This window comes from Strigops habroptila, chromosome 5 (genome assembly GCF_004027225.2).
Source record: "Strigops habroptila isolate Jane chromosome 5, bStrHab1.2.pri, whole genome shotgun sequence".
Lineage (NCBI taxonomy): Eukaryota > Metazoa > Chordata > Aves > Psittaciformes > Psittacidae > Strigops > Strigops habroptila.
The window spans coordinates 30926737-30951688 of NC_044281.2; the positions used below are offsets into that span (position 1 = coordinate 30926737).

The following is a 24952-nucleotide window of genomic DNA, read 5'->3' on the forward strand; positions in this document are numbered from 1 at the left end:
GTATATTGATTTATTCTGCATAGCTAGGTATAGATCTTGAAATAACTATCAGGTGCATACACAAGTTAGTGTTTACTATGGAAATGGGAGTCAATAAATGTTAATTACATCCAGCTTGAGCTCATAACTTACACCATTATGATATTATAATGATGGAAGCACGAATAGGTCCTTCTCAGTGTGGGTTTTGCTATTAGAATGAACTCTAGAGAGAGAGAGACACTAGCTGATTTTAGTGTTGTTTGCACGTGTGGTGTTAATTTTGTAAACTTGGTTCATTTCTCCTTGGTGGAGTTGTCAGGATTTATAAGTACTCTGTCACTTTCAAAGGGACTGCACTGCATTTTGCCCAGTAGACAGATTTTATTGCAGCTTCCAGCATAAATGATAATAGATACAGTTCTGTATTTCCAGTTGCTCTAACAGAGACTTGCTTGTTTGAAAAATTCACTCAAGGGCTGTCATGAAAATGTTGCCATTTGTGATTAACTGACAGTTACTTTAGTGTTCCCTGGTTTTGCAGCCCCAAAAAGTAAAACTTTGGTTGAGAGGCCTAAATTACACAGCTCATTGCCACTTGGGTTAGCATTTTAATGCTGACAGTCATCATCCCGCTGAGTTGATAGGAGTAGTCACACGAGCAAATGATCTCCAGTACACAAGTACATATGGCCCATGGCCATGTTACTTGTGCAGAAAAAAGGATAGTGAAGGTTTAAGGACAGTTAAATCGTAATTTTCATCACCATTTAATGTCCTAAATGTTCTGTAGGCCAAGTTGCTTTGTGATCTCTGTTTGCTTTTGCTGCCTGTCTGAACTTAGTTAGGTAGGTCCAAAGTGATTTGATGACTCCTCAGCAGCTGCTTGTGTCTCAGCACACTGCGCAGCCATGGGGCACAGAGCAACACCAGGAGCCTACACAGCAGCTTCTGGAGGGCGTCTTAGTAGTGACCCAAACTCAACCTTGGGTCTCAGTTTGGTTACGCTAAAGCCTCTGTCCAAGTCTGTGGCTTAAGGTAGGTTTCCCTGGCCACGGCTTCCAACTACTCCTGTGCCCAGCCAGACCCCAGGGCTGAGGTACTCATGGCCACACAGAATCTGCAGCTCTTTCACATCCATGCTGTTGGCACTGGCACAGCAGTGAGTACTGAGCAGCCCATGCAGAGAGCAGTGCAGTGCTCCTGCTGGTTCTCTGGTCCTCACCCAAAGCTGAGTTGGAAAAAGGACAAGAGGGCTGGGCACTGGGCAAACTGGCACTGGTCTCTTGGCAGGCATATGGCATGCCCCAAGGCTGCAGCAAGCCTTGGCCCTCCTGGGGTTGCTCTGCCATCGGTGCAGGCAGTGGCATGGTGCTGGCAGCAGGCTCTTGAGGGCAGATTGCACAGCAGGTCCATAGCAGCAGTGGGGGTGTCCTCACTTTGTCTGGAGGTACAGTGCATGGGTGACATCACTGGGAACAACTAAAACTCTTGATGTAGGAACAACAGAGTTTGTGCAAGGAGTAGTATTCAACTCCTGCTCTGCAAAGCTAAGCACTGATTTTTCTGGGTGGGAGTCAGTTGTCTTTGTTGTGTTCCCCATACAGCATAAGCAAAAGTTCCTACTCTGCCCCCTGCATCTCATTGAAGAAAGACTTACAGAAGTTCAGTTTATTAATATGCAGTTGCAATTTCATTGCTCTTTGATCTCAGCACACAGACTGTGATTTCCCATTTCTTCCTAGGGCTCTGAAGTCCTTACTGTTGTTGCTCTTGATGGAGACAGAGGAAAACCTAACAGCATTCATTATAGCATTGTGAACGGTGAGTAGACTTGTCTTGTATGAAATCTGAAGGGCAGTCGAAACCAGATCTGACATTACATTAGGATGTGATATGCTAGAGTTTAATAAAGCTGAGACAAACTCTCATGAAATAATGTCAGGTACCTCAAACAACTCCAGGGCCCGGTCTGCCAGAGAACAGCCAACATACAATTCACTAAGTTTTAGTTATCCACTCCACAGAACTACACTTGGAGTTGTTAATGCTGCTGATTTGTTAGGCATCAGTAGCCTGCTTGTCGTTTCAGAAAGCATGAAGGGAGATTAATTCATTGCTACTGAGCATCTCTATAATCTGGGAGTTAAGAGAATACATTGGGTGATGCAGACATGGCATCTAGAGGGATATTTTTATTAATATTGTGATTAAAGTAGCTAAATGGTAAAACTTCTGAATTCTTGGAAGAAGTTACATTTACAAGTGAAGAAACAGTGGTTGTACTCTGCACTGGAAGAAAGTAGATGTTATCTGAAGATTAATGCTGTTCATTAGCTATTCTGAGGGTGTCTGTCATATGTCTTTTAATAGCATAAATGTGAGACTTAGCTGAATTGATGATGACTTGGCTGAATTGATGATTTATTAGCTGGTGAAGTCAACAATTTAGCTCAACTAAACTCCAGCATACAAATTTAGTTTTGTTTAGTTCTCTCTTCTTCCAAAAACAAGATTTCCACAGCAAGTGGGCACCCCAACTCCCAGGTGTGAGAGATCCCAAAATTTCATAAGAGAAATCTGAAGTTTAGTTGCAGAGCTATGCAGTAAGTTCTTCACGTGTTATGTGGTGTAAAAAGCAAGGTCTAGAGAGAACAGAGAGGGTTGCAATTGAGGTTTTGCCTTGATGCAGGATGGGATCCATACTGAGGTTCCTTCTCCTGAATGCAAGGGAATAGATAAAGGAGAATAGGTAAAAGGAAGGTAGAAACATTGAGGTAAAAAAAGGTAATAGATGGAAAATGAGGAAAGGTAAAAAGAAAGGTGGAGAATGAGGAGTAAAAACAAATAAGTGGGATGAAAATATGCTGGACAAGGGAGAAATTGAGTAAGGAGAATAAGCAAAGGCAGAGGAACCAGGGAAAATATCAAAGGGAAATAGGATTAATGAGGAAAGGTATTAGATTTCCAAAGAAAATAGAAAAGGACTGAAAAGGTGGTGTGGGATAAAAAAGGTAAATGATTAGTAAAGAGTGGAAAATGAAGATGGAGGCAGATGACAGATAAGTAGCATGAAATATAATAGAGAGCAGGCTTTCCTCATGCATGTTAACACAGGATTTTGTTAGCATGAAATGGAAAAGAGGGGAAGGGAATATGCTTTTAATGTGTAGAAAGTTGAAGAACAAAAATTAGAACAGCCAATCTGCTCCTTCATCTCAGACACTGGCATTACTTGTGGCAAACCATCATCCAAATACCTGCAGGCTGGGTTGTCAAAGGGTGAGAAAATACTAACAGGAAACAGGAAATTTATTCTTTATAAGCATTTTTTATCTGGGGAGTGTGGGATAATTTTAGAAAATACTCCAATCCTCTGAACATGCTGTATGAAGGAACACGCATAATGCTACGTACTCAGAGGTACCAATTTCCTTGTGATAACTAGACAATAACATGAAGTATGGTGGCTTGAAACCACTATTGACTTAAGCTTCTTCTCAGTCAGGATGTACTTTACGGGCCAATGTATCTTAATAATTGACCATTGTATAAGTCAATATCTGTTCAATGTTGTACCCAGTGTACTTTAATGAAGTTGCAGTTATTGCAGGTATTAACAAAATGATATACTATCAGATGTTTAAAAATCAGCATGGGAATTGAGTTAGAGAGAAAGAAAAATTACGGGGGTTTCAGGTCATAACCCTTTATTTATGAAGGCTTGATCTCCTTCATTATAAGGATTTTCCTCTCATTTTCAGTGGCAGGCTCTGCCACAAAGCGTATGCTGCGACCAATACCACATGTGAGTGAGGTAGCATCTACTGGTGCCCATAGCCCCTTGGCAGAGCAGGGCAGAGCCCCCTGAGCTGCTGGCTTGTCCCCTCCCTGGGCATAATGGAGAGATGGATGCAGACATTGTGATGAGACATGCTGCCTCTCTGCAAGCAAGCATTTGCTTCAGCACAAATTCACCAGGTCTGAAGGGATTGCAGCTGTGTAACTGATCTTCAGATCAATGGAAGTTAGGTCAGCAACAGCAATGTCAGCCAGCAGCCCTGTCCTGTCTGTATCATACTCTGCCTCAATCAGCAATGTCAGCCAGCAGCCCTGTCCTGTCTGTATCATACTCTGTCTCAATGCAAAAAAACTGAGGTTTGCCCCATATTCTCCAAAATCCCTTTTCTTTCAGGACAGCCTTGCAAGAGGCTGAGAGGTTTTTTAACAACTGAATATCTAAAGAAAGAAGATGCTTCTCCAGAGATGCTGTCTGCAGAAAGAGTGACTATGTTTCTTTCAGATAGACTGTCAGACTTCTCACCTTAGCTGATATTAGTGAGAGAAATGTTCTTGTTTCTCAGAGACTTAATTATCCATTTGCTAATTACAATGAGGAATGTCTATTTTTGTCTAAACCAGCATATAAAAAAGACAGCATAATAGACATGAATACCAAATTTGCATGCCTGGTTGCTGAGGCTTGAAGGAAACCTGGCCAGGATGGGAAGGAGGAAAGTGAGGGCAGCTGCCCTCAGGGGCAGAGCTCAACTGAGCCATTCCTAGGGGAGGAAAACCTTTTTGGCCCTCATCTGTGTTTTCATCTCACTGTGACTGGGCATAGAAATGCTTCATTTCTGAAAAGCGGTTTCAAATCTACTAATACAGATGGATACAGATATTGACAAAGATATGCTGAATGAAGTGTATGGTTGATTGCTAGTGCTTGCTCAGAAAAAGGAAGTGTCACATGTAACTAGAGCATCTTTGTTTTATTGCAGGAAGTGAAGGTTCTTTTGAAATCGGCAACACGACTGGAGCCATTTCTGTTATAAAAAGCCCAAATCAGCTCAAGGAAGAAGTGTATGAACTAAAAGTTCAGGTATGTTCTGTAGCCACTTGAAGTCTGTTGGTCTTAAATGCTATGAGTAGGCATGATTGTCTAAAATAGCTCAATTTAGCTGACTTGACTTGTTTTAGAAACTACTCCTATATTTGAGGAGAGTGCTAGATAGTATAAATCCGAACAAACTGGTTTTGTTCCTTGGTATATTTCATGTCTCAAATTACTTCTTTCAAATGAAGTCATCTTGTCCTAATTTCATCTCTGAGTCTAAAGAAACAACAGCCTTTACAGGAATTGATCCTTCAGTTGAGAAAAATGCCAACTAGGTTTGCCTGTCTGTCCAAAATATATCCAGTTTAAATTAATCTCACCTAGACAGCAAAACGGAACCTGGAAATGACAGACTAAATCTCAAAAAAAAGTGTGTAATTTTTCTTCTTGAAATATTTGCCTAAATACCTCAAGTACAGTTTTCCTCACAGAGTTTTCAAGGCTGCAGTCCTTGCAGCAGTGTGAAAATCAACTACCTGTGGTACCACAGCAAATTTAAAGATTGTCTTCCTTTCCTATTTTGTCAACACTTTAGGCAAGCAATTACTTTGTCTCTATTAGATTACCTATATTGTCTTTAGAGGACTGTTTTCAACTAGGGTGAGTTACTAAGCTCTCAAAATGAGGAAGACAATTTTTTCACTGGAGCTTTATTGGGACTGGTTTATTACTATAATCTTGTAATTATCATAAACTTCAAAGTGAAATGGACTAAGATTTCTAGAGAAATATAAGGCTGTGAATCTTTGTACAAGTTTGTGTGTTAGGGTGATTTGTACATGCAGGTAACACCTGAACATGAAAGTGATGAAAGAGAGTATACCACCATCGTTCTCTCTCCTGCCTGCTGCAGGCATCAGAAGTCGGTCAGGAAGGTGACATCTCAGCGTACACTTTTTCCACGGTGACTATACGGGTGGTCGACCTCAACAACCATCCACCAACGTTCTATGGAGAAAACGGTCCTCAGAACAAATTTGAGCTGACCATGTACGAGCATCCCCCAGAGGGTGAAATCTTGAGGGGATTGAAGATTACAGTCAATGATTCAGATCAGGTAAATGGAAATTATGAGGACTTTCAGTATTCCTGTCCTATTTTCCCAAAGACTAGAAAGAGCTGTCAGATGGAGAAATGTCCTTTTAGGAACTCAACTATTTCACCTGCATTCCCCCAAAGCCTAGGGCAGACAAAGTAGTTGTAGGGTCCATTACCACAGAGAATTTGGATGCAGAAGTATACTTAATCTGTCACATTACTCTTATGTTGAGAAGGGTGGTCCTAAACCTGCAGCCCAGTTCTTGCAGCAGCTGAAGTTGAACAGTCCTTATGAACTTCCCCTAACTTCTAGTTAAATTCAGTTGTTACCAGTGTAATGTCCGAGAATGTAATTCCATTGGTGATTTACTTAGAGTTTCCAATCATTTTAGTAATTGCACTTTAAGTGCAATTTCTGTCTGTATCTTCTAAGCCCCTGATAGAAACAATGCAGTCCATACTCTTACACTGGTTTTATTACAATATATTATCCTTTGACTCTTACATAACAGCCAGAGTCTGCAGTACATGCTTTGATAAATCATTCCCAATGGAGTGATATTTTTAGGTAATCTTATAAATTATGCCAACTGACAAAGACTATGTCTAGCCAGATAAAGGAAAGAAGACTCCATCCATCTCAGCCTGCTATTTAACTGACCTGTGATGCCCATAGATACTATGGTGATGGTTGCTATAGGGATTCCTAAGCTAAATACTGTATGAATGGCATCCGACTGAGTTAGCCAGGGGTTAGGTAGTGACAAGAGCAAAGCTTAATGCATCTGAGAACTGTATTACTATTGGAAAGAGCGCTGTTATATAACTGTGCTCAGTATTGTACTGTTTTGACTGTATTGTGCTCTATCAAACTCACTAGCTTCTTCCTCCCTCCCTGCTGCTGCTCTGCAGCAAGCAGAAAAATTACTGCTTTCAAAGCAGTTCTACGTCTATCTTGCTATTGTCACAGAGGATGTTGCTGCGGAAGGAAAGAAACAAAACTCATCTCTTCTATTTAGAGACAATGTAGATATGTATCATATGTAGGCCGAAAAAACATTTAGGCTGCAAGTTAGGCTACAAAATAAGCAGAAAGCATTGCTAGATACACTGTATAGATATGTCAAGAAGCTTCCTAGTACTGTATAAAACATTACTCTAGGTTGGGTTGGTTTTCTGTCAAGGCATAGAATGCAAATTTTTCTCTTCTGCGCAAGTGGGCTATATAGAGAAGAAAATTAAACATATGTCTGCTTCTGTCACAGCCATTAGTGACTCTTTTGGGGGAGTGGCTGGAACAGGTGAGGAGGAGGAAGCTGTGGGTGAGGTCTGCTTTAGACCTACAGTTTGATGAAAATGCCATCTTTACTTACAAGAACATTATACAGAATTTTCTTCCTCAGCCCTCTTTATCCATCAGACACAGCTTAGGGGCTCAGTGCTATTGTTCCTTCAGACATTCCTGTGTCTCATGACTGGCTGCTTGGAGACATGCAGCAGCATGGCTTACTTTGAGAAGATATGGGTTCAGGGGACTTCAGTGTCAGAAGTCACTCAGCTGCTGGAGGGAGGCAGTTCTCTTCCTCCCTGCCCCATGCCACTGTCCATCCAGTCACGTACAGTCCCAAGGGCAGGAGACTTTGTATGGTGAGACAAAACACTTTCCCCATCAGCAGTATTTTCCATAGTCAAGCAGCTCTGGCTTTGTGTTTTTTGGCTTTACTACCCAGCAAAAGAGAACCTGTTGTCATCTTTGTAGCTGCAGAGGTTTATATGACCAAGCAACGCAGACCATTAAGTCTGGAGGAGAGTCCAAGGTCTTTGTTTCCCTTGGGGGACTACTGCTGAACACTTTTCCTCTTGACATGAGCTAGGGTTGCAGCAAGAAGTGTTCATAACAAGCCGTCCAGAGATACAGCTGAAAGTAGAGTTACCCTGTTTAAAAGTTACTAGTAGAAATTCTTCATCTCAAGATTCGTGCTAGGGGGAGAACATGACACCAGGCAGGTGGTGAATCTGGTTGGTTTGTCACAGTGCAAAGATGACATGATTTGAGAAATTGCTGTACCCAGAGGGTTGGTAACGTGGGCTCAGCTCATTTTCCCACCTTCCTTGTAAGACAGAAATATGAGAATCACCATTTCGTCTCTCCTCTTTGGTGCCCCAGTTTGGTTTAAGAGAATTGGTGTGGCAACTGGCTCTGGCTCACTCTTCCTAACTCACACACAACTGGTGGTAACCTTTTAGATACTGCTGCTTTCCACGTCCTCTCTGGCTAGAAGGTTTATCTATATAATGGGATTTGGCTTCTCACTTTACCTTGATCTGCCAAATGCACATCAGATTTTATTCTGCACAAGTGGAGCTCCTATGTCCTCCCAAGTGCATCAACTTCCAAAAAGTTTAATGGCTGTAACTCTGGGCTAGTTTAATCCAGTCAATGCAAACTGTAGCATACCACCTCTGTTTGGAAATTGCACGTCTTCGTGGTTCTTCATCATCATCCCAGGCTATGAGCTCTTAGCACCCAGGCTGAGTGTTTGAGGTGTCTGTTGTCCTGACAGGCAATTCAGTTGTCTTACCTTGGCAGGAACCAGGAGGAGGCAGGACTTGCCTGCCAATGTGCACACCGTGTCATCTCTGTCACCTGCACTAGCTCACAGTGTGAGGCACAAAACCCAAGGCCGCTTGGCACAAGATCCCTCTCTTAGCCAGTCCTGCTGCAGGATTTTTCCATTCTGACTGAAAGAATAACCGAGCTTGTCAGTCTATTTTAAGAAAAGCTGTGTCCGTTTCGTGACCAGGGCTGGAGGGATTATTTAACTAAGCTTCTTAGCAGCCTCTTACCCAGGAGATGGAGAGCAGAGGGTTCTAAGCAGTAAGACTTATTCTGATATTATACAGTGTGAAGAAACAGAGCCAGTCTAGGCTGTAAGAAATGCATCATTCACTGAAAACAATGCTGTGTCTGCTTTTATTCACAGGGAGCCAATGCTAAATTCAACCTCCGTCTTGTTGGACCTGGTGGCATCTTCCAAGTGGTTCCTCAAACTGTCCTGAATGAGGCTCAGGTTACGATAATAGTGGAAAATTCTGCTGCTATTGACTACGAAAAATTCAAGGTGTTAACCTTCAAGGTACTTCCACTTTCCGGGTCCTCTCAGCCTGTATGTATGATATGTAGATGATGGCTTATGTATCTGATGAGATTTAGCTTCTTAATCCACCCAGAGCTGTCTGATGCCTTGTCAGTGACATTTCCATGTAAGGGAAATTCATTTCAGCCTCCGGTTCATCAACTTCCAAAGGTTTAATGGATGCATCTGTGAACTAATTTAGTCTAGTCAGTGCAAAATGTTGAGTATTATCTCTCTGTGGAGACTGCACATGTTAGTGGCTCTGAATAATTCTAGACTGAACCCTAAGGGTGTTATTTCTGCTCTTACAGTGATGAATGCACAGGATGAAATCCTATTTCTCTGGGGCCAGAACTTTACCCGCTTAGTCCTAAGTAATTTTGTTCATGATCATGCTTTTGAATGTTGGCAGGCTGAAGACCCCAGCCGACTGGAAGATAATTACCAAAAATTGCTCACTGCCTTTGTCAGAGTGTATGTATCTATACGGCCTTTTGCAGACTGACCTGAATCTACCTCACCCATGCTCTAACCTAGCCATACAAGAACCAGCTTCCAAAAGCTGGACCCTTGCATTCGCACTTTCCTTGATGGATTCATTGGCTCATCAACAATATAATTAAGTAGTCTAGTTTTGTGTCAGCCGCCTGTGAACATGAGTATAGATGGTTCAGTTCTGACTGCAAAGAATGGTGTAGACAATCCCTGAAATCATTAAAATAAAAATGCCCACACTATCTAGCTGAGTATTAACATATGCTCATTTTGACTTTGTACAAAATGGTGGCGTTTGCACAGCCCAGAAGCCAACTTCCTGGATTTTTTTCTCACCTGTGCTATATGCTTTACTTTGTGTCCTTACCTAGTTCCATTGCAATATGCTTCATGTCTCCTCTTGTAATGTTCCTTAGTCATTTTGAGCTTCATAGGTTATAGATGCTACGAAACTATGAGGCATCATTATTGTATTAAAATGGAAGATTCTGAAAGGGCTATGAAGTGCTGCCGACACTAATTATAGTAAGTGCACATTTATTCAGGTTAAACTATCAGAAGACCAGCAAAGAAGTTACACATGGCCTCCTCATGAATACTAATAGAAATCAAAGTAGTTAATGTGATCGCTATGAACACTGAAAGCGTTAATTACCAGAAAAAATAATACATATTTTTTTTAGCTTAAGCAATTATTCACTTTCTTTTTTTTTTTTTCTGATTTTTTGGATGAAATTTTTTTTTCTACTGGAGAAAGACCATAAGGCTTTGCTAAAAATGTGGATCCTTTGTCTAGATTCCAAATGAAGAAGGTGCAGCTGTATGATATGGTAGTAATATATGGCAGCAAATAATTTATAAAGACCTCATTGCTGTCTCCATTTCCCTGAAAAGTTCAAATCACTTCCTACCCCGTTTTAGTTACCAAGTAGTCATTCTGGTTAGAATTTTGGATGAAGTAGATTCTTATTTCTACACAACATGTATCCATCCCACAGCAATTTTGAGAAGCTGTTCTCAGGGGGTTTTGGTTTGTTATTGAACAGTAAAATGCCAGAGAGGAGTTAAAATTAATTTGACTGAGAGATGCACTGAAAACCTACCTGAATCAAAGGCTACTAGAGAAAATCTATCTTCCATTTAGGACTGGCTCGTAAACATAATTAGTCAGGACATCCTTCATTTTCAGCTGTCCAAGAGTTAGAGTGGGTTTCCCAAGGTATAGCAGCTGCTGTAATTTGTACCCCTCCAGCCTGGCCTTTTAGATCTCAAGTCCCTCTGCCAAAGGGGACACATATTGTTGTCTCACCTTGTCATGGGCTTCCTTCTCTGTGGTGGCTGCTCTTCCCTGCATCAATTAGCTGTACATTAAGGGGCAATGTGAGAAACCACCTTGCTAACCCAGCACTGCCATCCCTCAGCTGAGGGATGCGATAGGTATGCACTGGCGTTAAGCTCTGCTGATGGCTAGCCAGAACATCCATGCTGCTGACTTCTCCTATCCCTGTTCATGCTGTGTGTGGTTGCCACCCTTTTCACATGAGCAGAGTTATGAGAATGTGTTATGCCAGAGTTCACTTGTTTGCCCTCAGAGACAGTGAGGTAATTCAAAAGTCCCTGTGGGTATGTGATAACAACCTAATCAGCATGAGGCAGTGAGAGTAGAGTTCCCAGAAGCCTGGTGGCAGGAGTCCTCACAAATTTTGTGCAATGGGATTCTGCTGTACATGCTGCATCCCTGACCATCCTGCATTTGCGGTTGTAGTACTGTTGCTTCCAGACATCTCAGGGCACCAGTTGTCTCATCTCTTTACCCTGTTTATTGCCCTGACTTCTTTCCTAATGAAGAATGTAAGCATCTTCTGCAAAGGATAATGATCAAATTTCCATGATTATTCAAAATCATTCAGTGCTTATGTTTCCCTAGTTTCTAGGAACTGCCCAGGGATGGGTGTTTGCTTGCTTCTGTTATGGCTTTTCAGCTGTGTTGGTTAGTTATGATGAACCACATCTGTCACATGAAGTCTACTATATATACACAGGTTTGACGTGCTTTTTCCACAGCTGATTACCTATTGCAAGCATGCAAAAATGAGCCTGGGCTGCACGCTGACCTAACTCATCATGTCCCTGGTTTTGAGCCAACCAGGCTAAAATACGCCAATGTGCCATGATTAGTGGAAGGAAGCTCCTTTAAGAAATAATAATCGCTGTTTTGTAGTAATTCTTCGGTTTTCTCTTCTCAGCTTCTTGCAATAGAGGTGAACACACCGGAGAAATTCAGCTCAACAGCTGATGTAGTGATACGCTTGTTGGATACCAATGACAATGTCCCAAAGTTCTCTTCTGACTACTACATTGCCAGGATCCCTGAGAACTCCCCAGGGGGCTCAAACGTAGTTGCTGTTACAGTAAGTTGCATTCATCTCTTAAGAAATGCTCTCTTTTCTAGGTGTCTCTGGAGACAGTATCTTAAAAATAGGGGACAGAGACAAGTAGCAAATCTTACTCGCCATTCAGCTTCCAGACCGAACTCCAGAACCTTTCCAGAATCAACAAAAAAAACCACTTCTGAAAAAATAAACTTTTAGGCAAACGTTTTTCAGAACCATAAATTTATTTTGGTTTTTAATTAAAGGCCATCTCCTTTTAACACAAATCACAAGGTCTGTGAGTACTAAGACAGCCCCAGCCAAATCAGTGTCCAGCAGGAAGATTTAGTTATGACTAAGCGGAATTGGATTTACTGGGTTTGCTAGCTTAAGTATGAGTAAAAAGAAAACAAGATGGCTGCTTAGTCAGTATTAGTCTCCTTTTAGTGGGAGGAATCTGGCTGCTAAATGCATAATTAGACAGTTAATGAAGACAAGAATATAACATTAAAACGCTTAGAGCATGGAAAGAAGAATCCCTATGTATGTATCTTCTCACAGTGGGAAAAATATGCCTATGGATTTTCCAGTATCTCACATTTTCATAGACAGAAAGTCAGGGTATTACATAGACCATATGTGCTGGAGAACCATTTTCAGCTGCTGATGTGAGCTGTATCTCTTTAATGCGACTGCTATGACTGGAAACAGACCTCATGTCACAGAGCCGAGAAAGCACCTCATCATCTGGGGCTCTGTGGGTGATGCAAGTCACCTTGCAGATGCCTCTCGGATGGGTAAGAATGATGGAGGCAGGTTGCCAGAGATCTTCAGCACATGCTGACTGCAAGTAAGAAAGAAAATTAGAATCAGAATAAGAAAGTGCTGAAGGCAAATTTTAGGGGTGGAAGAATGAAAGAAGAAGTAGAACATAAACAGTACAGAAAGTTTTATTAGAAGAAACTAGGAGGAAAGCTGCAGAAAACAGATTCCCAAACATCACTATCTTTGTAGCAAGAAGAATAAAAAATACTAGGAGGTGAACAGCAGCAAAAAATAAAAAAAAGAACTTTAAAATAAGTTTGCAAAACAACAAAATTACCCATTCTGAGCCAAGGCACACAGGTCATTGCAGCTGGCAAGTCCATATAAAATTTACTGTCATATGCTATCAACATGTCCTCAGAGCTATCAGAGAAGTAGGAACTTCTGGAAATAGCTGTTACCAAATCAATAGGTTTCCTAATCCTGAGCTAAGAAAGGAAGCCAGCAAGAGTCTGGAACAAAGATATCATCTGGTGTAGTATCTGCATTACAAAATAATCACACAGGCACAAGAGTGATTAAAATATAAAAAAACCTGAAACATAGAAGTTGAAGCATTTGTTATGCATTACTTTAAATTGAACCAATTAAACAAGCAGAGGCTTAAAAAATACTCTATATAAAGTAAATAATTTTGTCTAGGGAATATACATTAATATTTAACTGATAATTAGAAAGGTTTGAGAATGGGCAGTTTGCTTGTGTCATTAAGATTAGCTCCATCTCTATTAAAGGAAGGTTATGTTAAATGTCAACAGATAGAGCCATCTAGTGGCTTTCTCCCAGCTAGAGCCTCTGGGCACCAGCCTGGCCAGGAGGCAGGCAGCATCTTAGCAGCTTCCTGGGACAACCAGTGGCATTTCCTTGTGTTATATTTTGCACTTTGCTAGGTGTACATTTGGTTTATGTGATTTCCCCCTAAAAATGTGATGGCAAAAAGTGTGAAAAGCGTTTGGGTTTTTACATGGCCTGTTTTTAGAAAGAAAAATTAAACATTTCTCTTTTGCAAATTAGTAAAGGATGATTCTCTTATTTTCTTAAGGCTACAGATCCTGATTCAGGGCTTTGGGGAGAAGTCAAGTACTCCATCTATGGAGCAGGAGCAGATCTGTAAGTAAAAAAAAAAAAAAAAAAAAAGAAAGAAAACTACATAACATTTAAGCAGAGTTTTAAAAGATTTTTTTTTTTTAAAGAACAGACTCATGACTCATTCTTGACCTGCTCAGTTCCAAGGACATTTATGCCATGTTCTTTGTGAGTTCTGTGAAAACAACAGCAGAAAAACTAGTGTGATCATTAAACATCTGCTTCATGAACCCATGGAATTTTACCCACAAGCCCCCAAAGAGACATAAGGCAGCTGAAGTACCAGTACAGAGGATCTGTTCAATCACCATTTAAAAAACACTTATAAGAGGAAGAGGAGATTTTGGTCTAGTTGTTGTGAAAAATCAGTTATGGAGGACAAAAAAAAAACCTTGCTCTTTCCCCTTTACTTCCCATACAGTTGTATAGATAGTTCAGTTTCAACTCTTGCCAGCGTAAGTCAGACAAGACTTTCAAGAACATAAACTTCAGCTTTGGAGGCCAGCTGCATTGGGTGTTCAAAGCATTTTGTATATTTAAACCTCATAGTCCTGCATAGTCCAGAAGAACGAAATCTGATGTTCACTTGATTTCTCTTACTTGATTTTGTAATGATGCCTAGCTCCCTCTCCCTGTTTTGGGGGACAGTGCTGGGTAAGAACATCCTGAACCTGAAACACTGGTTTCTCCCGCGCTGATTCCATCCTAGCAGTTGCCCTGGCCCATTTGCTGGGGCTCTCCAGCCCATGGCTAGCCATGGCTAGCATCTCTGGCCATCACGGTTATTGCTGCTGGAACTTGCAGCTCTGGGGTATGGCTTATCCCCAGAATCCGTTTTTATCTGTACATTATTCACCTGTAGTTAAAGCCGAACTCTTCCTGTTAAAGTGAAAGCCTTTTAGGAGGCATAATTAAAATCCAAAATCCAAGATGTTAAGGGTGAACCTCTTCTGTAGCCGGAAGGGTACACACACAGGAGCATTTCCACGATGGATTATTTTGAGCTCTTCAGTAAGTCCTTAAGCTAGCTGTTAACTGCATAGGGGCAAGCAGGCAAAGGTCATGTCATGCAGGCAGACCTTTTAGGTTTAGAATATAGCAGCTGGTGCAAAGAAGCTTGTGAAGGCTGTTGACTAAGGATTTAGAAAAAAAATGTGAGTGCAACTTTATTCTGATTGGAATTATGGGGATGCTCAGACTCACTGTTCTTATGCTGAATGAATGAAGAAATTGAGAGTGACTACTTTTTTTCCTCCTTCTTAAGTATGAATTTTTTTTTTCTTTGTGCCAGAATGGCATGTCTCTGTAAGGCTGGATTGATTGCCTAGCCCTGGGACCTCCAGATCTGCTGAACACACAAGTTTGATGCAGATGTGAGAGTTTCAATTAGACACATGACTTTTTCTGTCTCAGGGGTTTCATCAGTGGATATGTAGTTGCATTGGCAGAAAGATGAGTTGTACTAGAGTAAAGAAGAATCGTATTAACTGTTGACGGTGAAACCATTATGCTACATCTAAGCTCTCAGCGGGAGTGGGGAACACTGCTGTAATGCCTTCGCATTTCTGTGCTTCTATTCTTCCACTAAAATGGGGGTGATGAGAGTCCTCTCTGCATGGTTAGCCTGGGTTGTGTACTAAGGAGGCACTCAGCATAGGCACTGTCTCCTATCAAGAGTTTGCACAGATCTTTCCAACTCTATGTCCTGGCTTTCATCAAGACTTCTTTATATTTAGCGAGGTAATGAAGACAATTGAAGGTTCTGGATTATTAAGTGCCCCTTTTACAATCACTCTCAATTGCGCTCACAGTTGGAATACAGAAAATATTTTGTTATCCTGTACATTAATTAAAGGGTATATAAAACCTTTCATCTGTTTAAAACTGTACTGTTTGGAACCTGCGCTGGCAGTCCATTTTAAAAAGACACCGTGTTGGTATCTTCTCTATAAATCCAGGCTTTTGGCTGACACTTTTGACAGTGTATCAGTAATTACAAATGCGTAGAATTGAACTTGCTACGGATAAATCTGAACACCCACTCCATCCCAGAGCCAGTCTATGAAAAAGTCATTATTTTTGGAGGAGATAATTAGCCCCACACTTTGCGGGATTTGAGAGCAGCCATTTTTCTTACCCATTCTGAGAAGTGAAGAGCTTAAATATGATACGCAGCATGCTTCCTTTAGCTGTTAAGGTGATATCGATCAATCTTAATTTATGCAGGACATGATCTAATATATTGTAATTATAAACTAGGAAGAAAAAAGAAAAAAAAACCCACAAAAAACCAGTTCCTTAATGTTTTAACACTAAGAAATCATTCTAGGAGAAGACCATCACACTGAGCATTTACTGAGGACAAAGACTTTAACAGAAAATGCAGCTAAAATGGCTAATGCTCAATAGATCGCAAAACACCAGGCACTGATAACTGTCTGGTTTTAAGGCCTAAAGGAACTAGCCAGACAGGAGTTAGATGAAGAGTAAGCAATCTTTTGGCACAGCATTTCAATGTTTAAAGCCCACCTTTGCCCCAGGCTGTAAACACACATTAAGTGACCAAAAAACCCAAAAGTCGTTACATGCTTCTTTTGCAGGTTCCTAATCCACCCATCAGCAGGCATAATTTATACCCAGCCCTGGGCTGTATTAGATGCTGAAGTGAACTCAAAGTATAATTTCTATGTGAAGGCAGAGGACACAGATGGGAAATACAGCTTGGCTGAAGTGTTTATCACTGTGCTAGATGTCAATGACCACTCTCCAGAGTTCAATGAAAACATCCAGGAAAAGACGATGATCATTGGGTCACCAGTGAAGATACAGGTGAGAGACAACACAGTGCGTCACAAAGCAGAGTGCTTTGGAAAAGCCCCAGCTCTGATGTATATTGTTCAGGAAACATGATGAATGTCTGAAAGTTGGCTTTTCCTGTGGCTTTATTTTGCACAGCCATGTACATGTAACAAGTGGATTAAAGCATGGAATGATAGTATTTACGGACTGCTGAGAGCGAAAAATTCTATAAGCAAAAGATACAGTTCTGTTACAGTATTTGAACCACCCACTGGTGGAGGATCCTGGATTATAGAGAGATTATAAGAAGCCCAAATAAGATGAGTGAATGAAAGTACAGCGATTTGAATACCTAACCTTCCTGCCACGCCTTTGTGCCTAACCACACGACTTCTTTCCCTTTGCTTTGCAGGTTTGTATTCATTGATCCAGTGTGGAAAAGGAGGTTAAAAAATTGCAATAACAACTCACAGGCAAAGGAGCAGAACATCTTGTGTTACACATATTTGAATGCATATAGTGAAGGTTACACAACATGTAATGTTAGCAGAAAAAATACCACAGCACAAAAATTAAGGCAGCTATAGTTTATAGTGTGGATCTAATCCCATTGTTCTCTATCACTTCACATTTGTCCCTCATGCTGTGCAAGAAACTCCGCAGCAGTGGACCATTTGCATTCTACAAATAGGTTACGGTTCAGTTTTTCCTCTGATTTTGTTTAATCTCAAAAATCGCTTATACAAAAATAACTCTAGTCCTGCTGTTTTTCACTAGAAAATGGCATAGCTGATACCAGAAAAAGGGAAATTGTTTCCAAGATGAAAGAAAAACAGCCCAGTCACAGCACGGATATTATCCGAAATGAATGCTCAGAAACCCTGAGTTTTGTCTTCAGGCAAAGATACAAACAATAACATCTTTATTCTTTACACTTCTCCTACCAGGCTATAGATCAAGATGCAGAAGAACCCAACAACATTGTGGATTATTCCATCATGCAAGCAGATCCAGCCAATGTGTTTGATATAGACCAAAGCACTGGGGAGATCAAGCTGAAATCCTATATCCGTTCCCTGGACATCATCCACAACATCACAAAGAACAAAGACTGCATATGGTCAGTGGTGGTGCAGGCCAAAGACAGGGGCTCCCCATCCTTCAGTACCACAGCAGTTCTGAAAATTGATATCACAGAGGAGGTAAGCAAATGTTTTTTTTTAAAAATCCTTATGTGAGATGATCCTTGAGAGGCACCAATGAGTAGACACTGCTTGCTTCATTCCTGAGTACTTTAAAAATGCTTCAGGAGTTGAAATCTACAGCCAAAAAGTTGCCCGCCGTTCCTTCTCCCTCTTTGCTAGCTTTGCTTTGTAGAGTGTTTCTAGAGCCTTGTGGTGAAGCTGGATTCTACAGCCACAAGTGTAAAAGACATTTAGATCAGAGAAATTGCAAAAGTACGAAGGTAGGAGCATAATGTGGTTGGGCGATTAATTTCTTGCATCTGATTATTAGGATAGATGCAAATAAAGGGCTACAGACTTCTGAGAGTAAAGGTAAATCCTGACTGCTAAATTTCTGCTTTTTTTATTGAATTTAAGAGAAGAAAACAATCCTTTTCGCCTACAAAAAGTGAATGGAAAATAGCTGGGGCCAGAGTGAAATAAATCAGACCAGTTTTGCATGTCAACATAAGTGACAGAGGAAAAGTGAGAAAACTATTATAGAAATGCTTTAAAGTACGTAGATTTTTGGATGTGAGTTTAATAATTGCAGTATTATCAGCAGACAAAACAAGAAGACTCTAAAAGATAGCACACATAGATTGAGTTTCCTGTTAGTCCAACTTGTACATCAACAAAAGAACAAGCAGCATATGCTTGCATGATTCTTATTTATTGTAACTGCCTTGCCATGCCTTTAAGTAAGTACCAGCAGGGAGGAAATGGGCTTTAAAGTAGATGAGAAACACATCATTAGCCTGACAATCTCTGGACCACACACATACTGGGCAAAGATGCAAATCTCTTCCTACAGAGAGCAGCTGGCCTTCTCTTTGGTCAAAATGCACCTACTGCTCCTTTATTTGTCACAGTCTTTCTCCGTCCCCTCTTATTCCACTGATACTCCTTATCAGGTGCATTTATATGATACTTCATATACACAGTTCAGAGCCTGCTGGAAGTTAAGAGTTGTCTTCAGAGAACACCCGTGCACATTGGCAAAGTAAACTTAGCTACCAGCAGCACAGGAGTAACTCTCGGTCTCTGTTGTCAGCGCCTGACCTGCCAGAACTGCCAGGGGACTTGGGTCTGCCCTAGCAGAGGGGGTACCTGGCATGGTGCTGGCCAGCCCTGCTGCAGGCTCCCTGAAAGCTGCCATGCAGTGGTGCTGGGGCTCGTCATGGGCAGAACATGCTGCTTCAAGGCTATGACACGTGGAGCTGGGGGACTGCACATGCTGGGTTTCTGTGGTTACTCTAGAGATTTAGCCATTCTTTCTGATATAAAGGAAATAAACTGCTTAACATTTTGATTTCCCATGGAAACCAGAAGTTTTGGTGGTTTTTATATAACAAGAATTTCTACCTGCAGCCAACAGTGGGAGCTCCTGTCCTCCCTGACTTTTGCTTCCAGGCTTTTCACAGAGTGCACCTTCCAGGAGTGCGTGGTATCAGGTGGCCACAGGCACTGTCCTCAGTCTTGGCCCCCAGCATCTAGCCTCCAGTTTTCCCTTCTCTCCCGATGAGCTGGTGACTTCTCTGCTAGTATGTGGGGCAAAGGTACAGGGCTGAGGGGTGTCAAGGGGAGTGAGGGTGCCCCATACCTCTCTGCGGGAGATCTATCCCTAAACCGGTTGATGAAGGACATCTGGAAGGAAATTAAGCAGCTTGTTTAGTGGTTTCCTTCTTGTGCTTGCAGCAACATCAGCACCTGTCTTATACAAAGTTTCCCCTCTGGTTCCTTCCCTCCCCCACCAGGGGCACAGATTTGGCAAAAGTGAGGGATAAAGTCTAAAGGGGAAGCAGAGAGGGCAGTGAGACATGGATTCTTCTCAGTTTTTATTTCTCTTTCTCCCATGCTCTTCTTGATGCAAAATCCCAACACAGAGTCTGAGATAGCAACAGTATCTTCTTTCTTCACTTGAGTAGGTCTCTTCAGCAGGCTCTGCACTGCTAATCTAATGTTGCATCCTTCATAAGCTTTTGTACATTTCTCCAATAATTCTTCCATTGCTTGCAATGATTTGTGTTGGTTTGGTTTTGTTTTGATTTAATCCAAAAGCATCACATCTCCTTGCAAAAACCTCTCTCAAATTTCAGCTTGCATGTGAGTGAGATGCAATGCAGTGCCAGCGTACAAAACCTTTGGTGCCTCTCTATGTCCCAGAGACAGTGCAGTCACTGCTAAGAGTTTGTGAAGAAGAACAGGTATAGGAACATTGTGTACTCTTTGGCTTTCTCTCTGAGGCTGTTACAAATGTATATTTCATCCCTCTGTTCTCCAGCTGTAAAAAGCCTCTTTTGGCTAGCTGTTTGGTGGGCATTTATGTATTACTGATTTTGGATAAGGAAGATATTTTTGACTGCATCCTCTAGAGGTTTCCTGCAGTGTTAATCACACTAAGTAATTAAACAGGCATATTTTCTGATTAACATTTACCATTGCAATTAGTGCAAGGCTGTGCCCTTTGAGATAGATGCCTTGTGGCTAAGTTCAGCAGTATTGCGCATCAAAAGGACCTTTTGCTCTTGGAATAATATAGTGATAAAAAAATCCGGAGGCCTTTTAATTTAACTGAGTCTGGGTTTATGGAAATTGGTATTGAGTGGCGACTGTTAATCTATCCTTTCTCAACAGAATAAGAAACGTGCTGAAAAAGCCGCTCTTTTTTCACTCTTATGTCTCAATCAAAAATCTACTTCTGCTGCCTGAGATTTTCATAGAAAGCTGATTCCCACTCCTGATCCTGAAGGTTGGCCTGATGGGGAGATCCCTCTGCCTCTTCGTTACTCCACTGAGATTCTGCAAATATATGGGAGTGTTTATTTACACCTCTTCATGGACTGAGGCTTAAATCCACATTTAGACAGCATAATCTCCAGTCCTTAATAGCTTTGGCCACTCATTTAGACTTCTAAATATAGCTGGTGAGTCTCAGTTTTGGATTCTCCTAATTGAAAGGTTCAACAAATACTTTCTGTGAATTAACGTGGAGATCTCCTTGTCTCTCATATTAACCCTGCAACCATGGAAACTGTGGTTGCTGATGGCACTAAACATCCTTTACCACATTTGCAGAACAGTTAGCCTCTGCTTTCTGGACCTTGAAAACAATTGTTTAGAGAAGGTTGGTTTGATTTGAGAAGTCTTGTCCCATGCTGGCGTTTGTATTGCAAAGTGATGTAAATGCAGCCTTCATATACAGTCATAGCACTGCTCTTTGGAATAAGCACTGGAGGGGGCAGCTTGTGTTCTACCTCAGATCAGGAGTTACTTCTGAGGCAAATCTCCTTATCAGCCCACATTACTGTGGGATGGTTCATATCTCAGATAGCTCCAAGCACACAAAGTGTATTTCTTTCAGATGAAAATGTGTTTAGGAAGCACACCAGTTGTGCTTTGGCACTAGCAAGCAGTCTGTCCCTGCAACCAGGCTAGAGCAATCTGAAGCAAAACTCCAGAAATGCTGAATATGTGGAATTGAGCTCCACAGAACCAGCTGGTTTGTTGCACAAATCCAATTGCTCAAGTCAACACAGCCTGAGTTGTTTATAACCTGTGATAGCTTGGGCTCTTAACAGCTTCACCTACTTAGACTGCTAAATACAGCTGATGAGCTTTAGCTGCTCTTGTGGTTGAACAGCTCAACCACACACTCCTGTTGTGTCCAACTTCTGGATACATCAACCACTTGTTCTGCTCACTGCAACCCATGCATTATGAAAGGCCCTTGAGAAGCTGCCAGGAGGTGTGGATGTCTGCACGCTGCAAACTGTTGTGACAGGAAAGAGAAAAGCAAAGAAAATTAGTTACCATTTCAGTAGCAAAGACACACATGGGTATCGTCTTTGGAAAACATAACAACATAAGAAGGATGTGAACCTGTTAGAACAAGTCCAGAGGAAGGCCACAGAGGTGATCAGAAGGCTGGAGCACCTCTCCTGTGAAGACAGGCTGAGAGAGTTGAGGTTGTTCAGCCTGGAGAAGAGAAGGCTTCAGGGAGACCTTAGAGCAGCTTCCAGTGCCTAAACGGAGGCTACAAGAAATCTGGAGAGGGACTTTTGACAAGGGTGTGTAGTAATAGGGCGAGGGGGAATGGGTTCAAACTGAAAGAGGGGAGATTTAGATATTAGGAAGAAGTTCTTTACTATGAGCGTGGTGAGACACGGGAACATGTTGCCCAGAGAAGTTGCAACTGCCCCATCCCTGGCAGTGTTCAAGGCCATGTGGGACGGGGCTTTGCGCAACAGGTCTAGTGGAAGGCGTCCCTGCCCATGCCAGGGAGATTGGAACTAGATGATCTTTAAGGTCCCTTCCAACCCAAACCATTCTATGATTCTATGAAAATTCAGGTTTTTGAGGAGGAAACCACTGTTGAAGAAGGATGGCAAGAATAAGTCCCACATGCTGCAGAGGGGTGTTTTCCAAAGACTGCCCTTCAGGTACACAGCCTGAAAGCATCTATCTATACTGAAACTTCACAGTGCTGGATTTATGAAACCAGCTTCAAAAGCATGTGTCAATGTTAGAGCCTCTCAAAGCTCGTGAGTGTCAGTGGGCACTTCAGCACTCCACAGGACTGAGGAGCTTCTCTGCAGAGGACAGACAGTCACAAGGTTTCTGCAAGGGACCATACATGTCCATTAAATAAAAATAGGTGATGATATCTTCGAATCCAAATAGTTACTTTAATCTTTCTATTCTTGTCCCAGGATTGGACTTCTCCTTTCCCAAAGCTGATGGGAACAGCTTAGATACTTCCAAACTTCTGCCACAGTTCTGTAACCCTCTAATTGTCCCCAGCCCTTTTCTGGGCCAGCGCTCATTATAACTGTGAATTCACAGCAAAAAACCAGCAGAGCATTATATTTTGTGAGCAGTGGTATTTTATCTTCTTTGATGGCTATTAAGGAAGAGAGTGTTTCTTCCAGGTTTTGGCCCACAGAGATATGACAGTGCTTTCCATACCAGCTTTCATTTCATTGTGTATCTGTGGTTTTTTTATGTATACAACAAAAATCAGTACTCTTCAAAATGCAGCATGCCTCTTAGGAAAAAAGCAACAGCTAAATAAATTAGAAAGTGGCACTATTTGTTGACCCAGTTCTGAGGCACTGTTGGTAATCAATACAAGGACTTGGTGTTTTGCATGAGCAGGGTAGTGCTCAGGGCCAAACTGCTTAAACTTAGGTGTCCAAATTCTCCCTGACTTTTCTTTGCTCAGAGGATGCTCAGACTTCTCTCAGACCTGTTCTGTGTGTTAAGTGACTGGGCCACAGTGATGACACAGACAAGATGACGGAACTTTTTGGCACTTACATAAGCATCTCTGCAGGCCAGCTAAGGTAATGACATTCCAGGCTTTGTTTGCAAGTTATTGCTCCTATTTATCCTACGAGTGTCACAGCTACGATAAACAGAAATTCTTCCACTGTATACTTACAAAGTGCTTCATGTTTTTATGCAGAATTTACAGAAGAGTTGTTATCCAAGGCTGATTCTAAGCAAAGCTTTGAATAGTACAGGCCCAGTAACTAGAATACAGGCTGAACCAGCTGTTTTTAATAAGTGTAGTTTTGGTATTAATCATCTCTTCATAACTAGAAGCTCTGAACAGCTGCCAAACTTGGTGAGACAAGGGGGAGTTGAACAAAGCTGAATTCTGAGGCTCCCCATATGATTTCAATCAGTTCTTACCCCTGCAACAGTTGTACACTGGCAACAGACACATACTTCTGCCTAATCCCATCTATTTAAAGTTTTCAAATATCTAGTAAAATAATCATTACTGAGATACAGCATCTTCTTAAGTATATGTCATCTTTCTCCTTGTGCTGGTCCTATCCTATTCAGCCATCAGTGCCTTGCTACGAAATAGATCTTGACAACACTCATAATACGTGGACTCATTTTAGGTCATGTAATACTTAGCAACATTTATCTGACACTTAGTTCATCAGACTTCCACATGAACTTCAGTAAGCCAGGGTAGAATTTCTATCATCTGATGAGATTTTTAAGTACAAAAAATGCATGTAATGCAGAACAGCAAAGATGATGTGAATTCAACCTCCACTAAAGTCATGGGCTGCTCTGCTTTTGGTTTCTAGCTCAAGTCCATTGTTACTTAAATAATGGGAAAACTCTTTGCACAGCAAAATGATGAAAATTGCTCACTACGTGTAAGGTAATATGGTGCATGAATTTCAACAGCATTTCTTCACCCATTTCTCTTTGGCAATAGGAAATATTTAGGGTAGGAGAAGAGTGGGCTTGGACAATGTGTTCGAGGTAGGTTATGAAAATACAGAAGTGAAGGCAATGGGGGTATTTATTAGTGAATTTACGTTCTCTAAGTTTAGGGATGTGATTTAAATAGTGTTGCTGTGTAATACCTGACAAGAGGTACTCTGAAGCATTTTTGAGGGATACTCTTAGTCATCTCCCTCCACAGACTGGGGAGGATGAAGAGATGAGCATCCTAGTTTAGACTGATACAGGGAAATCCACATGATCTCACTTTAACTGACTAAAAGCCAGATGTTCAAGTCCAAGCTAGTCACAAGGCTCTCCTTATACACACTGTCTTTGAGATGTATTTTAGCATGTGGTGACTACTACTTTGGAGGTGTCATTTTCTCCCCATTGACTGAAAAGCTGGGAGCTTAGACCACCAACTAAAAAGCAGATAACCTGTTATTAGAAATGCAAAGTTTGGGTGATGATTGTGTCCTGGAGTCAAGGCCAGAGGATTGGGGCACGATGAGTAGCACTGTCTCTCCACAGCCGCATGTAGCTTTATGACCAGCAATTTGTTAAATGAATCTGCTCATGAATGTGCTATTTCTGAAGGATCTCCTGGCCTTCCAAAACCCTACTGTCTGCCCAGATACAATTGCAGGAGCTTGTATTCACATGAACTTCTCTTGAAAATGTAGTCCCAGGGTGGGCTACCATGCCATGAATAAAGGTGATCTATGTGCCATGCTACCACCTTCTGTTCCCTGATCAACCAAGTGTTTCTAAGTGCCTCCTAACTTCTGTTAGTGTTTCTGGATTCAGTTCAATGTCATTACTACTGTATCTCCTCCTGTGCCTAGT

General features: G+C 41.5%; 1 protein-coding gene across 2 annotated transcripts in view; it reads left to right on the top strand.

The window, feature by feature from the left end:
• CDHR1 (cadherin related family member 1) overlaps nucleotides 1-24952 on the top strand; it is a 45015-nt gene that overhangs the window by 16268 nt on the left and 3795 nt on the right. For both annotated transcript variants that reach the window (XM_030488577.1, XM_030488578.1), the window contains 8 exons: nucleotides 1725-1803; nucleotides 4761-4861; nucleotides 5730-5933; nucleotides 8899-9051; nucleotides 11793-11957; nucleotides 13786-13853; nucleotides 16430-16658; nucleotides 17576-17830. In XM_030488577.1, coding sequence (XP_030344437.1) covers nucleotides 1725-1803; nucleotides 4761-4861; nucleotides 5730-5933; nucleotides 8899-9051; nucleotides 11793-11957; nucleotides 13786-13853; nucleotides 16430-16658; nucleotides 17576-17830 — 1254 coding nt within the window. The remainder of the gene's footprint in view (nucleotides 1-1724; nucleotides 1804-4760; nucleotides 4862-5729; nucleotides 5934-8898; nucleotides 9052-11792; nucleotides 11958-13785; nucleotides 13854-16429; nucleotides 16659-17575; nucleotides 17831-24952) is intronic.